Raw genomic sequence first — 20,671 nt, 5'->3', positions numbered from 1 at the left:
ATAACATTCTGGAAAAGGAAACACTAAAGCTAAGAGATAGCAAAAAAGATTAGTGGCTGCTAGGGGACTGGAGATAGGAGGGAGGGAGGGATGAAAAGGTAGAGCACAGAGGATTTTCAAGGCAGTACAACTATTCTGTATCATACTGTAAAGGTGGATACATATCATTAAGCATCTATCAAAACCCACAGAGTGAACCTGAATGTATACTAGAGACTGACAAAATCCAGTCAGTTAAGTGTCAAGTCTTAGTATAGATACCCTGGAAAAAGCAGCAGCATAAAAGAAATGGTGGTAAGCAAGAATTCATTTAAACATGAATCTAAGACTAAACTGAGAACGATAATTTCACAAGAGAATGTATTTGTTATGAGCCATGACAACGAATCACAAGCTGGAATCAAGACTGCTGGGAGAAATAGCCTCAGATATGCAGATGACACCACTTAAATGGCAGAAAGTGAAGAGGAAGTAAAGAGCCTTTTGATGAAGGAAAAAGCTGGCTTAAAACTCAATATTCAAAAAAACTAAGATCATGGCATCAGATCCTATCACTTCGTGGCAAATAGATGTGGAAAATGTCAAGAGTGTCAGATTCCATTTTCTTGGGTTCCAAAATCAGTGCGGATGGTGACTGCAACCACAAAATTAAGAGATGCTTGCTCCTTGGAAGAATAGCTATGACAAACCTAGACAATGTATTAAAAAGCAGAGACAACACTTTGTTATCAAAGGTCCATATAGTCAAAGCAACAGTTTTTTCAGTAGTCATGTACGGATGTGAGAGTTGGACCATAAAGAAGGCTGTGAAGAGTGTGAAGTGAAAATCACTCAGAGAATTGTGTCCAATTCTTTGCAATCAAATGGAATGTAGCCTGCCAGGCTTCTCTGTCCATGGAATCCTCTAGGGAAGAATACTGGAGTGGGTAGGCGTTCCCTTCTCCAGGGGATTTTCCCGACGCCAGGGTCTCCTGCACTGTAGGTGGATTCTTTAACAGCAGAGATACCAGGGAAGCCAAAAGAAGGCTGCATGCTGACGAACTGATGCTTTTGAACTGTGGTGCTGGAGAAAACTCTTGAGAGTCCCTTAGACAGCAAGGTGATCAAACCAGCCAATCCTAAAGGAAATCAACCTTGAATATTCGCTGTAAGGACTGATGCTGAAGTTGAAATCCCAGTACTTTGGCCACCTGATGCAAAGAGCTGACTCACTGGAAAAGACTCTGATGTTGGGAAAGATTGAGGGCAACAGAAGGGGATGACAGAGGATGGATGGATGGATGGCATTACTGACTCAATGGACATAAGTTTGAGCAAACTCTGGGAGACAGTGAAGGACAGGGAAGCCTGTCGTGCTGCAGTTCATGGGGTAGTAAAGAGTTGGACATGACTTAGTGACTGAACAACAACAATGACAATGTAAGTATAATATAAAAACCTTGAAAGGTGGCAAAGAATGAGAAGGAAGAAACTATGGCATGTCAATGTCTGTAATGTTTATAACCACAGGAAAAAGAGAATCAATATTGTCAAGAACTGAAATGGTTTACTTCATCTGAAGTATCCGTAGAATATGTTCCTTATTTATATACAGCTGCAATAACTTATTTTTAAATTGAAAAGAGAAAAATATAAACTGTACCATAAACACTAAAAATTTAAGCAGAAAACTCTCAACTTCTTGGAAAATTAAAACAAAACAAATGCCATTAGACAAATGGATTAAAAGATAAGAGTATTTGCCTTAGAAACTTAGAAAACTGCACTAACATTACAAAAAAAGAGAGAGAGAGAGAGAGAGGAAAAAAGCAAATAAGAGTCAAGCCAAAATAATCTAGGGGGCAGAAAGACTAACAGTAGCATATAAACAAATATGAAGAGAAATCTAATAAACTTAATCAAGAAAAAGGTAAAACAATCAAATTAGAAAGGAGACAGATTTTTTAAAAAGCCTCATCTATAAGGGAGATTACCTAAAATTATAAAATAAGGACACTGAAAATCGTGCTATGACTAAAACATACTCCAAGTGGAAAATATGAAGAGGTTAACCAAAAAAACCTAAGGTATCAAAACATTCAGCTTCTTTTCCTGATCTCATTCACTAGAAATTTAAACACATTTCTAGTTGACCAATAAAACAGTGGTAATAAATATGGTTAACAGTTATTAGAAGAAATTAAGATAACTAATAAGTTTGAGAGCTCACCTAATAATAGAATTACTATGAAAACCTTGAGATACTATTTTTTACCTTCCAAATCAGCAAAGATTAATAAAAAAGATTATACAATTTTTTATTCTTTTATGTATAATTCATATATTATATACATGCCTAGGGTACAGTTAGAGAAAGAATCTCACTGAGTGAAATATCACCAATAATAACAGTTAAAGAATATGCTGCTAAATAAACCCAAAGTCCAAGGTCCTAAAACACACCATTCTATCTTGAAAAGTCAGCCCATTTCTTTTGAAACAAACCATAGCGTAGTAATGACGAATGTGAATTCAGGAGCTGGTACAATGTGCTATGCATATGAGGCAAATATTGCACGTACCTTACTTTAGGATGATTTGGTTGCTATAATTTATCTAAAACTTATTTTCCTCAAAAAATTTCCAATGTCAACTTGTTTAAAACTGATACATACTAAGAAAATCAAAGGAAAAAAATCAGCCAACACTCATCAAACACTTTACTAAGGTACTGGAATGGTTTTAATTGCTTTACATGTATTTTTAATCCTCCCAACACTATGAGGTAGACTCTACAAGACAAGAAAACAGACATAAAGAAAGGAAATATAGCTAGGACTGTAAAGTAACTGGGATTCAAACCCTGACAGTTTGCAGCCTTAACTGTACTAAATTATTTCTATGAACTGCAGATTCCAAATTTTTTCCAGAAATAATTTGTCTCAGACTCAATTTCTACTTTGTCATATAGTCAGAAAAGATATTTCATTAGATTTAGTTTAAAGAGATATATAAATCTGGAAGATTTAAAAACATTTACCTGCGTCCAGTATGCCCTGGGCCAGAATAGCGCCAAACTTGGCCATGACATCATCATGTTTATCATTGATGACTTTGGAATACAGCTGTCTGAACTGATTCACCTGAAGGAACAAAAAAAAGAATTACAGCCTAATTCTATTCCCTTGCTGTGTGATTTTAGAGCAGGGAACAGATTGCTCAAGTGGTAATGAAACCTCAATTCTGATTCACAACATGCAAAGAGAGGGGGGTCTGGACCAGATTTGACGGCAGACCTGTCCCATGGTTGAAGCACAGATGTCACGACTTTTCTGGTATCAGAGCACCAGTTCTGTTTTCAATCCTCATTCCACAGTGGATGATTCAGACTCGGGGGAATGCTGAATGCGATTTTGTACTGCACCACTGTTAGTCAGCAGGCTGAAACTGTGTGAGTGAACACAGGCTTTCGCTGCACTGTGAATTAGGGCTATTCTGCTCACCATCCACCTACAGGGCTCCTATGGGGCAAAGTCCTTCCATTCTACCCTAAAACAAACTACTCTTCACTGCAGCTGCATGAGTATGTTTTGGATTTATATTCACACATACAATACAGATTTTCATTATGCACGCACATTAACTTTTTGAGGAGTAATAATTACTCTTACCAAAAGAACACACCAAAATGGAACACACATGCTGACACATTTTGGGAGGGATTATGGGTAATTTCTATTTGCTTCTTTATTATTTTCTGTACTTTCTAAAATTAACATATATTAACTTTTATAACTAGAAAAGAGGATTTATAAAATATATGCTCTTGTTAAAGTACCTATGATTTTTGTGTGACAATAAAGGAAATATTTTATGTTTCTTCCATGTCTTACGCTTTTCTTTTCCCACCAAGCACTTTTCAAATGGTAGGTACTGAGAAAGAGGCCTGCTTGTTCAAGAAGGAATGATTATGGAGTTCCCCAAATCTGCCAAAAGCGGAAAATACCGAATTTGAGTTTCCTAACATAATGATTTTATCTACACCACATATTCTTTCAGAATCTCTTCTCCTTTCAGTTATCTTGGTCTGGGAGGTCACACTGTGCTATAATACAGAGTAATACAGGATCAGACAACACTGGCTTATAAATACCTCTGCTCTAATAAGCTGTTTGGGTAAGTTCTTGATACTGATCTTTTTTTTTTTTTTTTGGATACTGATCTTTTCTGAGTCTCAGTTTCTTCATGTCTACAGGGATTGTAACACCTACATGGCTGTTTTAAGGATCATACGAGGCAATATATACATAATGTGTCAAAGGCATTGTATAGTTCAATAAGCACGGCTGTCTTACCATACCAGAGAAGAATCCCACCAGTCCTCCATGACTATTACCTCTAACAAAACAATACTTCTTAAAATGGTGCTCACTCTTATTCATAGGCAGCAACAGAATGTGATGGGGAAAACAATGAGCTAACTGTGCCACTACCCAGCTTATGACCATTAACAAGCCACTTCTCTACATCTTACTTTCTCTAACTATAAAACCCTGCATGATGAGATCATCACCAAATTTCCTTCCAGCTTTAAAAATCCTAAGGTTTGATGCCTTTACTCTAGTTCAACAGGTCAAATTCCTTTGATTCTGAACTTATTTTAGACGAACACTTACATTACCTTATATAGGATGGAAATTTTATGTGCTAACAGTTTATGAAATGGTTCATGAACTTATAAAAAGAAACACTGGACAAAGCACTGTATGTACATTATAAGGAAAAATTTAAATATAAAATCACACCCAAAATAAGAAGGCAACATCTGAAAGATGGAATTAAAAAAAAAAAATCAATACAAATACATAATAGGTTTATCCAATTAACATTAAGTAGACTAGTACTTAAAAAGCCAGTTTTTGTTCATCACTTAAAAATTTTCCTCCTATTTTATTACTTATGCAGCAGTGACTTCATTTTCATTATTATGATTCTTCATAAAGAATTTCATGGCTAAGGATCATGATTTTCTGACTCAACTTCATCAGTATGAATAATATGGCCCCTACAGAAAACAAATTAGAATTTGTAGAAGAAAGTCATATTAACTTTCCATTTTATATCATGATAATCTCAAAGAAAAGATAATTAAATTTCAGACAATGCTGTGATCCATGCTTTCTGCTGTGCTTGATTAAAGTCTGCTGCTGCTGCTAAGTAGCGTCAGTCGTGTCCGACTCTGTGCGACCCCATGGACTGTAGCCTACCAGGCTCCCCCATCCCTGGGATTCTCCAGCCAAGAACACTGGAGTGGGTTGCCATTTCCTTCTCCAATGCATGAAAGTGAAAAGTGAAAGTGAAGACGCTCAGTCGTGTCCGACTCTTAGTGACCCCATGGACTGCAGCCTACCAGGCTCCTCCATCCATGGGATTCTCCAGGCAAGAATACTGGAGTGGGGTGCCATTGCCTTCTCTGTGATTAAAGTCTACCCTCTCCAAATTCCTACATTTTAAACATTCATCATGTTTTTAATTCTACACACCTTATACTGTTGGGGGGAAAAAAAATAACCCATGCTTGTATGCCACAGAGAAAAATAAAGGTAGGGGAGAGAAGGGAATAAAATTCCATTAAGTCTCTTCTGTTGTTACTTATCACCTAGGTATGTCTCTTCCTCTGTCTCTTTTTTTTCCTTCAGTTTTCCAGGATATAGAAATGAAGCTGTACATGAGGGATCAGTTTCAGAGGGTTTTTCTTGCCCCCTTTTATCTTTCTATAATAATACATTAGCTCTTATGACTTCAACTAGGTCTCTTAATTCCTTCCACAAAATCCTTGAGGCCAAATGAATTTTGGAATTCAGAATTCACAGTTAACATGGTGCATACACCATTAACTATGCAATAACCTCAGTGGAGTATGGGGGTAGTATCCCATAATTAACCAAATTAATATTTCTGAAGCAGCAAAATGACTGAATATTTTACTAAATGGGATAAAGGCTATAAACATGTTCATACAAGGTTAGATTTTACTGCCAAATGAGAGTTTAAAAACAAAGAAAATTCTTAGTTTTTAGAGTTTTCTGGAATTTGGAATTGCAGATAAAGGGCTCTGGACTTACATAATTTATCTAGACTGGCTCCTATTTTTTTCTTTAGTTCTGATTATTTCCCTATGTTCTCATCTTATCTCCAAATGACTTGCTATAATCTCAAACTTAATGTGACTAAAGTGAAAATTATCTTTCTTCTTTTTCAAGATATTCCTGGCCATGCTATTATAATTTCCTCCTATAAACATACCAAATCATGTTTCTAGCTTCCTCCTCAATTTTACTAGCATAATTTTGTTCATGTTAGTTGCCTGTGCCTTATCTTTATATTACCAGCAACACCTGTAGTGTCTAAATCCCCTCTTACTTCAGGCAACAGTATGTAATATAGATTTCTATTTACAAATGTGTTATACCGTAAAATAAACCTTATAAAAGTTGATGCTGATTTATTTTAGAACTGCAAAAGCTTATCAAACTTGGCCAAATATGATCCTACTTCCAAAAGGGGTACCTATCAGTGGTAGGAGAAGCTTCCTTGTAGCAGGTCTTAGGCTTGATGATATTGGACAAGGATGAGCACTAGATCCTATTCTTACACTTCAATATTTTTATCTGATGCTATGTATGTTACTTGCTACATACATGTTCAAGTAACTGCTAACAGTGGAGTTCATTTAATAAGAAAAACAGAAGTAGATTCTTCATAAAGAGTTTGGTTTTGGAGACAAAATAACTCTCAAGATCTATAAAAGAACATTATTCTAGTTAAATGGTTCTGATCCTCTGGTATAACAGCTTTTTAAATTGGGTCTGTAATCACCCAAAAGGGTATACAGGTTCTTAGGCCTATGTTTGTGAGAGTAAGAAACCGGCAGAAGAAAAGCAAAGATGTACTGGAGTTAGTTCAACTAAGACCACAATGTGTAGAGCTTAGTGTTAAGACAGCATTCTACAAAAGGATGTGATATAGATCACGATTACATAAAAAACATTTCCTTTGGAAATTTCCATTGAGAATCTCACAAAATGTCTCAGAAATATCTCTTCTGGATTCCTTTGAGGAAAGGGTTATAGTCTTGATTAAATTAACATGCGACTTTTGATTTCAAGGCATTTTCACTTTATTTCATGGACTGGTTGTAACCTTGTGACTAGGACCCTGTAGCCTCGAGAACTTCTCTTCAAGCTTGTTAACAGTTGTTTCTTTTCAGCAATAACACATACCACCCTAGAAGAATATCTTTTTTTTTTTTTTGCCTCGCTGTGAGGCTTGCAGGATCTTAGTTCCCTGACCAGTTTCTCTGCAGTGGAAGTGTGGAGTCCTAACCACTGGATCACCAGGGAATTCCCAATCAATGTTGTCTTCTTAGCAATTATAAGATAAAAGAGATGATATGAACTATAGTCTACAAAGCTCTTGATCATATGCTTCAGAGCAGAAAACAACAAAATAGAACTTAAACTCTAAGGATTTATGAAACTTTAAGGATTTATGACCTGAGTAACAATTTCACTCTAAGGGCTAGTGTTTATTGTATAAAGTTCTGCTTTTTTGTCCTTGGGGTACACATTTAACTTTCCCCCATGCAATTTATATTAATGGCATAGGCTACCAGGTATAACTACATTTCAACATTCTGAATCAATACCAAAGATTCTGATACAATGTGAAGATGGAATTGTGTTCCACATATTCACATCAGCTAAGACTTGGTTCAACAAATGTTTAAGAATGATTACAAAATAATAATTATTCTAATTGTTGCATTCTTTTTAACTTTTTCTAGATATGAAAAAGTTTTACTTATTAGTACTTGGCCATTGTTGGTACACAGTTTATGGTTATAAAATCAAATCAATGAAATTCTACAGCAGAGGATGGGAAGATGGTAAAACATTTGTCATGTTCATAATACATAAACATGAAAGTAACAGGCCAAAGTGAATAAATATCAGGGTATATTACTGTTAGGGGAGATGCATTCCATGACCAAACTTCCTTCTTTAATGACATTACTCAGTTGGATAACTTCTAGCTAACAAAGTTCAACAGATGATCAAAAGCAGACATAAAAGATGCAGAAACTACTCATATTATAACTGCTGTATTTAAAAGCAAAACCCAAAAAGAAACGTGGTCTGTTTGAAAAGATGTTCTAGAAGTAATATATTATTAAAACAGGATGCGAAGTTTGATTCTATTTCTGCAATAATCCAGTTTTTAGAAGTCTTAGAAGTGATTTTGAAAGAGTAGAACTGGATTAAAAAAAAAAAACCCCAAAAACAGCAATAAAAATGATAGCAACTGCTCAGAAACTGAAATGTATTAAAGTTTCACAGAATAATCAATGAATTCTAAAATTATTTTTCTCCTTCACCCTCCCTTGCCCCCTTCCCAGTCTATCTACTTTGCTGAAAATTAATCTACCTGATGAGCAAAAAGACAGTATACCAATGGCATTTTCTGTTGTCAATCTCTTTCACTGCTTCTCATACAGAAGAAGAAATAATACAAGCTTGTTAAATGCTCTAAGTTTAAATTAAGAATTAAAAGATCTGAAATTACTGCATAAACTATATACATCTATTACATTATGTCAAACATGGTAATTTTAGTATATGTAAATACGATCTATACATCATCTGTTTCTCAACAAAATGAGAAGTTCTGGCTGAGCTGCCAAGATACATTAGACACAAAAGTCTGAAATAAGGTCTGAGAGGAGACTCTGTGAGATTTTAAAATAGATGCCTTGAAATCTGTTATGGAGTCACCCACATGGTCTATGTGAGGACTAGATGATAGAAGGATATGTGAAAAGGACTTGAATGGGGAAAGCTGGGCTTAAGTCTGTCCTCCTAACTCCAAGCCTAGAAATGGGCTTCAGAGAGACTACGCTGTGGGCTTAATATGATCAGCGGTCACTGTGCACTGACATCTGACACATGAAGTGAGAGGCGTTTGCTATTGACTAAGGCACAAGCAATGCAAGAGGGAGGGAGAAGAAAAGGAAGGAGGGAGAGAGAGGAAGAGGCAAGCAAAGCTGCAATGAAAACCTATTACAATCTGACCTGCAGGAGGGCAAAATATGTAAGAGTTGTGGATAAAGATCAGTCTTCCTGGAGCCACTTGAAACCCCGCCCAAGGGGTCTCCAATGAAGGCAACGACATTGCTACAGAGAGTCTGGATGAGCTCTTTTCTTAACTGAGACTGTATACTCTATATAAAGTGACTGCAGAACTTTTTATTGCCCCAGAGGACGAATCAAAAAAGTCATGGACCACTGAGTTCGTATCATGGATTAGAGGAACAGGTCATCCCACTGAACAAACTTTAAAAGGACAGCAGAAGGCAGAAATTAAAGTTGATTTTTATGATTCTGCCAACCCATGAGTTCCAATTTTTCAAGTATGGCTATGTAGCTGAATTAACAAAGTGACCATAAATTATAAAAAATGCATTCAAAGAATATTATATACTTAAAGCTTTCCCATTCTCCTACTTCTTTACTTCCTATGCATTGTGTTCACAATAGCTGAGGTAAAAATGTACTCAAGAGAAGATAAGCTACTAAAGAAAAGTCTGAACTAGTTCTCTCCTAGAGAATATTTTTGTCCGCTCACCTTTGGACAAGTGATTTCAGTCTGCTGGATCATGATGAGAGCCGAAGCTATGAGAGCTCCTTGCCTCACATAGTTCACAGGGTCATTTGTCATTGGTTCAAGCAAATTAATTGCTTCCTGAAAGCATAAAAAAAAACTTTTAATAAAGTTCATGTGGCTAAATTTTCAAATTTGTTACTGTTTTTCTAACACAATATTTCCATCTAACATTGTATTCACAAGTTAATTTTAGACTACTTGGATGTAATGGTCAGAACTGAGCATGCTTTAAGTTGCAATATAACTGATGGTAAGTGAAAAGGAAGCTTAGAGAACAGGAGTGCCCCTGTTTTCAGGTAAAAGAGGTCAGGAAGAAAGTAAGAAAAAATGAGATTAATGTTTGATAAACAATATTATTTTCCAGGTGCAGTAGAAGATATTTTATATATTTATCACATATTCAGGAATGAAGAGGGTTTATTCATCCTAAATATATAAAATACCTTCCACTAAAACAACAAGAGCAATAGAAAACAATCTTTATAAATAAAGAAACGGAAAGGTGAACTGCCAAAAATCACCTAAGTGTAGCAAACTCAGGCCAGTCTGACTCTGTATCCAACTTCTTTCAAATACTAGAGAAAGATAATATCTTAAGATGATTTTACAAAACCTAATTTAAAAAATTAAATAAATCAAATCTAAATCGAAACAAACAAAAAACAAACAGAACTCTGAAAACAAGATTTTACTTGCTAGTAGAATGGCAACACAAATTAAATCAAACAGGATTAGAACTGATTCCATGGTTACACTTTGAAAGACTATATATGGTGGAATTTTCCAAAATGTTTACCAGGATTGTCCCAATATTAAATTCTTCAGAATATCAGTTCTATGAAAACAGGATTCCTTGATTAAATAAGTTTGGGAACTCTAGCATACTATATATTAACCCCTCTTGCAGATTCAAAAATGTATCTAGCACATCAAGGGCTCCAGGAATGTATATATCATAACAAAAGGTTTAAGAAACCTAGTTAAAGGAACCGCTAGTAAACAGACTCATAGATTTAGAGAAGGAACTTATGGTTGCCAGGGGAGAAGGGTGGGGAAAGGGATAGTTAGGGAGTTTGAAATCGACATGCACACACTGCATATTTAAAATGAATAACCAACAAGGTCCTACTCCTTAGCACAGGGAACTCTGCTCAATGTTATGTGGCAGCCTGGATGGGAGGGGAGTTTGGGGGAGAATGGATACATGTATATTTGTGGCTGAGTCCCTTTTCTGTCCACCTGAAACTATCACAACATTGTTAACTAGCTGTACTCCAAAATAAAATAAAAAGTCAAAAAAAAAAAAAAAAGAGAAAGAAACAACTACAGCTTTGTATATTTGACCAGGAACTCTTTTGCTCTATTAAACACTCTGCAGGAGCTTTGTTTAGCACCTCTAACAAGGTCCTTAGGTAAGTATAAATCTGGAAGAACAGAAGAATGAGTTTATATGATTATCAAACTTATTTTAATATAGTATGTAATTTCTCAAATGTCCTTTGTTTCAAAGCCGGGTAAATGAATTGAATCCTTTTTTGGGGGTGGGGAGTAATGATTTCCTTACATGTCAATTTATTTATTAAAAAAAAATCAAGAGTGATTAACAGATAAACATCACATAAGTACATTCTTTCTCACTTCCCTGTAAAATGTAGTGCTGTTGTTTAGAAGAATAAGTTTTTCAAATATTATTCATATATTGTTAATATTGTTTATGAAGTAGTCATGATAAAAATCTAACAAAATTTCCAACTTATAAGTTAGAAGACACTAACTTGGCCTTTAGAGTATGTGATATAACCTCAAAGACATATTTTAGAATGAACAGAGTGTTTCAGGTTTTTCAGAAAGAAAATTAAAGTGCCAAACTTCAGAGAGATATTCATAAGTAGATCATATAAACTATCTAGAAATAAAGCAGACTTGTTTAGTAAGAGTAATGAAAAATGTTCATTGAATTAACTTGTCAGATGCTGTGTCTCAAAGAACATTTGCTCCTAGATACCATATTAAGTTCAGAATAATCTGGAAAGAAAAAAAATCTAATTTACATTTAACTTATGAGGTCTGACATAAATGTCTACTAAAGACCTGAGGGAGAAAATACTTTGCAAAACATTCAACTATATTTTTCCTTTATTTATAGAACAGATGTGTCTGGAAAAAAATGAAGGCCAATTTCTATAAACTGTATTTTTACACACAATGACTTTTCTAATAAAACTGAAGATACATTCTCATGTAAGAAATTCTCCTCCAAAAAATGAAAACATTTAAAAAAACAAAACTGTGAGGGCAGAAACCATGTCCAACTTGCTCCTCATCATATCCTTAAAATGATCTTCCCTCTATCATTCAATTGACAAATGTTTACTGAAACTCTACTATGTGTCAGGTCTGACTTTAGGTTTTAGCAGTGAATATTTGGTTCTCAGGGACCCTACATTTCAGTGGAGAGGAGACAGACAAAAAATAAATAGGTTAAAATAAAAAGTAAAAAAAAAAAACACGACAAAGAAACCACTAGAGCTTTGTATATCCCAGCATTTGTTCATTGTATTTGACCAAGAACTCTTTTGCTCAATTAAGTCATAAAAATATGTCAGGTGATGCTAAGTGCTCTGAAGAAAAATAAAGCAGGGTAAGGAGACAGAATGGGAATACTGGAAGGGCATGTCTCTCTATAAATTTTTTATACAATTCTTGCCACACAGTGAAAATGCCTATTTTAATTTCTAGCTTCAATAATGTTTTATGTGACTAGGAAAAATTATTTGTATCCAATACTAACCCTCCTTATTAGAGAAAAAGTCAAGCAAGTTAAAATCTAATTTCTGGAATCAATCAATAAACTAAAAATTATGCTTTACTTTAGTTTGGATAAGAAATGATTTCTAAAACATGGCTCCATTCTGATGTAAAGACTCTGGGGATATAACCATTTTCTTGTTCTCTCTTTCACACACAGACACACGCTTGTGCGCTGTTAAAAGAAAAAGTACACCTTTTGAGGAACTAGGCAAGATGTGTTCATGTGTGCTATGAAAGGCAAAATGTGATGATTATGTCATTGCTGTTGATCACGAATACCTGTTATTAAAACACTGGTGCATTTCTTTATGAATCTCATGAAAAACTGCTAGCCCAACTCTTTCTGTCACTTTTGAGGGCTTAACAAATACCATGTTACCTATTACGTTCTTGAGGAAAAAACAAACAGCAGTTAGGTATAAGGTTAAAACACACACACAAAAAATCAAACTGAATTGACCATGGTGGTCTCAAGAAGAACTTTGATTTCCACAATACTAATTATGCAAATTAAATATGTGAAATAACAATGTAAAATGGCCAGAGTAGTTCTTCAAAGAGAAAAATATTTTTTCTTCTTTTTAAAGAAATCAACGCTTTTCAAAAAATTCAACAGCATTGTTTCTACTAGAGCCACCCATATAATGTGGTTTGTTCTTAAACCGCTTTCAGCAATCCGGCACAGTAAAGTGGGGAAGTTCGGGAAAGCTTAGCTTGCAAGGCAAGTACAGATTACAGCACACTTGTATTTTTACAGTTGTTACATAAACTTTTCTGCTGGGAAAAACAGTCTGGCGCCAGGAAAGAGCTGCCTGCCTGGCTTTGGGCTTTACCTTGTTTCCTGTACCAGCACAGCAGATGCCCAGGGCCATGGCAGCTCCATAACGCACGTGAGGATTGTAACTCTCTGACAACAATGAAACAACGCTAGGGCATTGTTCAGGGGTCCTGATGAGAAATAGAGACATATTTTAAATCAAGATGGAACAACTTTAATCAATTTTGTGAAAGTTATGGGGAACAACAGAGTTATATTCAACACAGAAGTTGCCGACTTAAAAATCTCCAACAGAATTCTAATATTGATATTAGAAATCTATCATCAACGTTCAGAGACTGTAAGCAAAGAAAGGAAAAGTATCAGGTGATCCCTCGACCACCCAGCATCTGTCATTCCTTGTCTCCTCCAGCCATGGGGGGAGGGGGTGGGGGCAAACGCCACTCTGCATCTTCTCATTACTCCTGCTTTACTCTGGGTCTTGCTTCAGAAGACAAATGTCACGTACAGAGACTCCAACATGATTCCAAATGATTTAAATCTTCCAGTTATTACTCTGATGGAATATTACATTGGTAAATAGGAGTCGGTATGAAAAGAATTCTGATTTTTGTTTTTTGCCTTCAGCAATTATTTTTGTGTTGATAAGAAAAGAGAAGTTGTTCTTTTCTTATCTTCTTCATTATTTGCAGCAAATAGAGAAAAGAGGACAACCCTGACAAATGAAGTATCTGATCTCCTCTCTGAAAGACTATCCTGTTAGGGTGGTTACTTGTGAGGGGCAGCCTGATGCGTATAATAACTGGAAGAGAGTGTAAGGGGGATTCTGAAAGGCTGGTGCTGATGTTGAAGTAGGTCTGGTTACACAGGCTGTTCAGGTGTGAAAATTCACCAAGCTGTAGGCTAATTATGTGCATGTTTTTAGATGTATATTATACTTCAATAAAAACTTAAAAAAGAGACTATTCATATATTACATTTCAATAGAAAGTTAAAAAAAGTATCTTGTGAATGAAAGCAGTTATTACATACAGACCAATTCAAACCTATAATTCTATGCTGAAACTGTCCTCTAGCCTCAAACCCCAATGAATGGTAAATTCAAATTTCCAATGAAGTAGAGCCAAATTTATGATAACTGTCTATAAAGGTGAATTTGTGGGGAGAGGCAAGACAGGGGTAGAGGATTAAGAGTACAAACTACCATGTATAAAGTAAATAAGCTATGAAGATACATTCTACAACACAGGGGATATAGCCAATATATTATGGTAACTATATATGGAACATAGTCTTTTAAAATTGTGAATCAGTATGTTGTACATCTAAGACTTATACAATATTATACATCAACCATACCTCAAAAAGTTGGGGTGGGGGGGAAGAACTTTGATGAAAGGGAAGGTTGGATTATTTACTAACTTTATTATTTAAAAAAAACGTAACTCATACCCAAAAGTTCACTCAAAACAATGTAAAAACCAGTTGGATATCAAACCCAGGAAACTGATTATACCTAGGATTCTGACATCCAGATTTCTTCACTGACTTTCAGAGAGTTGGTGGTACAGAGAACACTCCACCCACTTTGCCCCTTAGCTGCAGCAAGGACAGGATAGTCCAGGGAAAAGTGACTCACAAAGACTTTATCTGAAATGTATCAAAATCTTATTTTATGACTCTCCCCTTGTTAAAAGTATTATGCTTAAAAAAAGTATTAACTATTTCATGAGGTTTAGAAAAAAATTTGCCTGTGAACACAAACACAGACCTTTGTTTGGGAGCTTAATCAGAGAGCTTTACTTAGTTTATTACCATAATGACTGAGACAGGCTGTGAGGGTAGAAACTCAAAAAAGCACATAAAAAAATCCTTATATGTCTCTCAGTCTAATAATAATTATTCCAACTCTGACACATTCTTCAGAAAATTTGTTAAGACAAGGAATGACAAACTCATTAATAAATTAGCTTAGACATTCAACTTCTTCAAGAGCAAAATAAAATAATGCAAGAGTGCTAAGTCGCTTCAGTCGTGTCTGACTCTATGCAACCCTATGGACTGTAGCCTGCCAAGTTCCTCTGTCCATGGGATTCTCCAGGCAAGCATATTGGAGTGGGTTGCCATTTCCTTCTCCAGGGGATCTTCTTGACCCAGAGATTGAACCTGTGCCTCTTATGCCTCCTGCACTGGCAGGCGAATACTTTACCACTAGCGCCGCCTGGGAAGCCCCCAAATCATAATATTCTACGTTTACTTTAATTTTTCAATAGGCAGCTCTCAAAGTACAAATGAATTTTTCCAAGCAATGATCGCAATGCAAACATTCACTGAAAGCAAAACTTCCTTATGTTAATCTTTATCCAAATACATACATACATGCTATTATTATTGTTTAGTTGCTTAAGTCATGTCCAACTCTTGTAACCCCATTGACTGTAGCCCGCCAGGCTCCTCTGTTCATGCGATTTCCCAGGCAAGAACATTAAAGGGGGTTGCCATTTCCTTCTCCAGGGGATCTTCTAGACCCAGGGATCGAACCTGTGTCTCCTGCATTGGCAGGAGGATTCTTTCCACACAGCCATCAGGGAACCCCACACATACATGCTGGTAAATATACAATTTTTAAAACTAAGCTAATAAATGAATAAATGACAAAATGTATCAATATCATCAATATTTTGCAACATGTAATGAAATTAATGGATATCAGCATCATTATCAGACTGCTAACATCATGAAAAGAAAAACAACTAGACCTTATACCTTATGCACACTGCCAGCCTCTCCTTAAATTTAAAAAAAAAAAAAAGAGAGAGAGAAAAAAGAAGAAATGAGTGAAAAACTGACTCTGAATTAGACCAAGTCTTTAATGTATCAATTTATAGGAAATACAGAAGAGCAAAAAACACGTTATATTACACAGAGATGCAATGAGGGTGGGGAGGGCTAGGCAAGATATGGAGGAAGAACCTGAAAATTAGTAGAAAATACACTAACTCTTTAATAACAGTTCGTAAGACTTTCATTCAGTTGTTTTAGCTAATTCTGACATTCCTTGAATGTTAGTTTTTCTATGTAAACATTTATCTCTTAAGATAACATCATCAAATAATTTCTGTATCTTGTTTTAATGCCTTTGGATCAGTATAATTAAGTATTTAAATGACTAATCCCTAATCAGAAATAAAAGTTCATCTGTCTCCATGAACATTTCCTGCTCTATTTTTTGGCTAGTTTATAAAAGTTTAGAAAGTGAATAAGAGATTTAGAGATTAAAAGAGGGGTGATAGTATACACTTGGAATTTTGTTTTCATCTCAATATAAAAAATATATAAAATATTATCAGAAAAATAACTGAAAAAGAAAACAGTTTCATCTCCAAAAGACAGTGTCCCTTGAGATTCTGGATCCTAAGCTACTGCTATTTGCAGTTTTTAAATTAGTTTTTGCTGCAGTTTTTTACCATCAATTTAGTATTTAAAGAATGATCCATCTACTACATGTAAAGTACCATAAGGAAAACAAAACCACACAGACCCTGCCTCAAACCTTATGATTTCAGTCCTATCTTTAATTTTTTTTTTATCATCTTAGTGTATTTTGAAAAACTAAAAATTATTATAGTTTTAGATAAGCTTGTGGTATGTTTCCAGATTAATTGCTTTCAGGTGATGCCAAAATGGAATGAAATCTTCTCAAAGAGGTGAGAAGAAAGTAGATTCATAAGATTTATATAAAGAAATTGCTACTTCACTATAAGAAGTGAAAGTGAAAGTCACTCAGTTGTGTCCGACTCTTTGCGACCCCATGGACTATACAGTCCATGGAATTCTCCAGGCCAGAATACTGGAGTGGGTAGCCTTTCCCTTCTCCAGGGGATCTTCCCAACCCAGGAATCAAACCCAGGTCTCCCACATTGGAGGCAGATTTTTTATCAGCTGAGCCACAAGGGAAGCCCAACAATACTGGAGTGGGTAGCCTATCCCTTCTCCATGGGATCTTCCCAACCCAGGAATTGAACCAGGGTCTCCTGCACTGCAGGTGGATTCTTTACCAACTGAGCTATCAGGGAAGCCCGTAATAAGCAACAAAGCTCTTAAAAATCTCCGAGTGCATTTCTGAACCTAGAGTAACATTCAAAAAGTTACAGCATTATCAGCATGTCTCCGAGCCCTGCCCTTTAAATGAGTAAACTAAGAAATGAAAAATTTACTAGAGGGGGCTCAACAGCAGAACAGGCAGAGATAATATAATCTTTCTTAGGTTAATTGAGAATTGAAGTTAGTTGGCTGAGACAATCCAATCTGAGGAGTAGAAAAAGAAAAGAATGAAGAAATGCGAACAGAGCCTAAGAGACCTGTGGGCATCACAAAACATACAAACATATGCATAATAGGAGTCCCAATGGGAGAAGAAAAAGAGAAGGCTGAAAGAATACTTAAAGAAATAACGGACAAAAACTTCCCAAATTTTGATGAAAGACTAGAAACTTAACAAACTCCAAGCAGGATAAACTCAGAGAACGGTAAACAAAAAAGACAAAGACTATACTCTAGTAGGAGACAGACAATAATAAGTGATAAAGTAAGTAAAAAGCTGAAGCTCTATGAAGAACAAAAAAACTAAATCATGGTAAAGGGCCTTGGAAGAGCCAAGAGAATGGGGCATTTTGCAGCATTCATTGGTGCAGTCAGGGCACCTTCAGTGATGAAGTGACATTTAAGCTAAGACAAGAAGGCAGTGAAGAAGTGAGCCAAGTGGCTACCCAGAGGAAGAATACAGGTAGTGGAAACAGCTCATGCAAGTGCCCTGTGGCAGAATGACACCCAGCATGTTTGAGGGGCAAAGACGCCAACAATTTGACGGTAGTGAAGAGGGAAGAGCAGATGAAAAGAGGGGCAGGTTATAGGAAACTGGCTTTTACTATGAGTGAAATGAAGGGCTATCAGGACTCTAAGCGAAGGAATGATATGATCTGACTTGTTTAAAAACAGTCATTTTGGCTGCTCTACTGAGACCAGAGGTAAAGGTAGAAAAAAGGCCAATTAAGAGGCTACCTCAGAAATCTGGTTAAGATATAATAACCAGATATAATAACCAGTGACTTGGAAAAGGTTGTAGTCATGAACATAGAGGGGAAAAGTTTGAAATTTGTCACCTGATGTGAAGAGCCAACTCATTAGAAAAGACTCTGATGCTGGGAAAGATTGAGGGCAGTAGAAGAAGGAGACAACAGAGGACGAGATGCTTGGATGGCACCAATGACTCAATGGACATAAGTTTGAGCAAGCTCAGGGAGATGGTGAAGGACAGGGAAGCCTGGCATGCTGCAGTCCATGGGGTTGCAAAGACTTGGACACAACTAAGCAACTGAACAACAAAGAGTTATTTTAGTAGAGTGCTGGGGATAAAAATCTGATTGCAAGGGTTACAGACTAGGTAGGTAGTAAGAAGGAAAGTGAAGTAAAAGTCGCTCAGTTGTGTCCAACTCTTTGCGACTCCATGGACTACACAGTCCATGGAATTCTCCAGGCCAGAATCCTGGAGTGAGTAGCCTTTCCCTTCTCCAGGGGATCTTCCCGACCCAGGAATCAAACCAGGTTCTCCTGCATTGCAGGCAGATTCTTTACCAACTGAGCTATCAGGTAAGCCCAGTAAGAAGGAAAAAGGATAGGCAATTATCTAAAGTCAAATGATGAAGGAAAGAGACTGAAGGGATAAAGAAAGGTTTTATTTTTCATTAAGTGGTAAACCTGAGCACGTATGCAAGAAAGAAGTTAAAGCTGAGAAAACGAATATTTAAGGCATGGATTCTATGTGTGAAAAAGATACTTTATTTAGCAAGATTGCAAATAATATCATAAAGAGTTGGGATTAAGAACTTAGGTAGAAGTTAGTTATGGAAAAGAGGGATGACAACATGATCCCAAAGAACAGGATGGATGAAAAGACATTTTAAGAAGAAGTTGAAAGCTGACTGAGCTTTCAGATTGGTTTAAGCCTTTCATGAAAATATGCGGTAAATTCAGTCATCAGGGGAATATGAGCACAAAGAGTCTAAGGAGGACAGACTAAGTCTAAAACAGCTACTCTTACTAAAGTTCAGTTATTTCACTGATCTCATCAAAAAAGAATGAATAAGAAAGAAATTAAAAAAAAAAATGTCAAGATATTTTTGGGCTGCAGTGCAGGTCCTGTTGAAGTGAGCTAGTCTTACCTCTACCATACCTATATTGTGAGTGAGTGAGTGGAGTTGCTCAGTCGTGTCTTTGCGACCCCATGGACTGCAGCCCACCAGGCTCCTCCATCCAATGGGATTCTCCAAGGCAAGAGCACTGGAGTGGGGTGCCACTGCCTTCACTATCAGTATACTGTTTCCACCCTTTTTGCCCCCTACCTCCCTCCTCTTCTTTCAACCTGGCTTCCTGTCCTCCCTTTGAAATCTTTGAAGACCTGAGAGATTTTCATTTACTCTGTTAGTACTTGGATCTGAAGTTATGTGTCTCTATAGGAGGTTTTCTGAGAGACTGTAATCTTGTATTTAAGGGAGTGTCTGATTAGGAGAATCAGATTGGAGCATCTGATTAGAGAAGGAAATGGCATCCCACTCCAGTATTTCTGCCTGGAAAATTCCATGTACAAAGGAGCTTGGCGGGCTATACAATCCATGGGGTCGCAAAGAGTTGGACACAACTGAGTGACTATCACTCACTCACTCAGTTTGCATCCCCCATAGATTATAAATTCTATATAAAGGCAAAACATGCTTATTCTGTTCTTCACTGTATCTCCACAAGCAAATGGAACTCAACAACTGCTTTACACATGAATGAATATGTAATGAACACAATCCACATATTGTCAAAGATTCATTAAGGTGTTAAGTGTTTGAAAGGTATCATGACTGACAGGTATAGACTATCCGACTAGCCAACCATCCCTGGCTGATATTTAAATTGCCTTCCTAGACCTATAAAAGATACTACATTGCCCCTTTAAGTAGAAGACAGATTCTGTTCAACAAAACAAAAGGCATCAGGGATAAAATTCAGTATTTTAGGAAAAAAGGCACCAATTAGGTGTTTTGGTTATAGTCAGATTAGAGTTTGAAACTGACCTTTAAGCTACTTAAGTAAGAATTAATTTATCTGGAGTTCTTGATAAATTAATTTATTTAAGTTAATTAAATAAACTTATCTAGTTCTCTAAATAACATAACACAAAATTTCCAGATATTTGAAATCTCAAAAAAATGCATTTCACTTATTCCAGTCATCCAGAACAGAGCTGAATAAAGATGATTTAAGCTCTCAGCTGGTAAAGACTCTGCCTGCAATGCAGGAGACCCCAGTTCAATTCCTGGGTTGAGAAGATCC

General features: G+C 36.2%; 1 protein-coding gene across 2 annotated transcripts in view; it reads right to left on the bottom strand.

Moving 5' to 3' along the window:
* The window catches only part of PSMD1 (proteasome 26S subunit, non-ATPase 1), an 82,443-nt gene that overhangs the window by 13,960 nt on the left and 47,812 nt on the right, over positions 1–20,671 (bottom strand). For both annotated transcript variants that reach the window (XM_055573720.1, XM_055573721.1), the window contains 3 exons: positions 13,347–13,461; positions 9,664–9,780; positions 3,020–3,122 (listed from right to left, as the gene is read on the bottom strand). In XM_055573720.1, the coding sequence (XP_055429695.1) occupies positions 3,020–3,122; positions 9,664–9,780; positions 13,347–13,461 (335 nt within the window). The remainder of the gene's footprint in view (positions 1–3,019; positions 3,123–9,663; positions 9,781–13,346; positions 13,462–20,671) is intronic.

Source organism: Bubalus kerabau, chromosome 3 (genome assembly GCF_029407905.1).
Source record: "Bubalus kerabau isolate K-KA32 ecotype Philippines breed swamp buffalo chromosome 3, PCC_UOA_SB_1v2, whole genome shotgun sequence".
Classification (NCBI taxonomy): Eukaryota; Metazoa; Chordata; class Mammalia; order Artiodactyla; family Bovidae; genus Bubalus; species Bubalus kerabau.
Note: the sequence above shows the minus strand (reverse complement) of the source record. Positions and strands in the feature narration are given on the sequence as shown.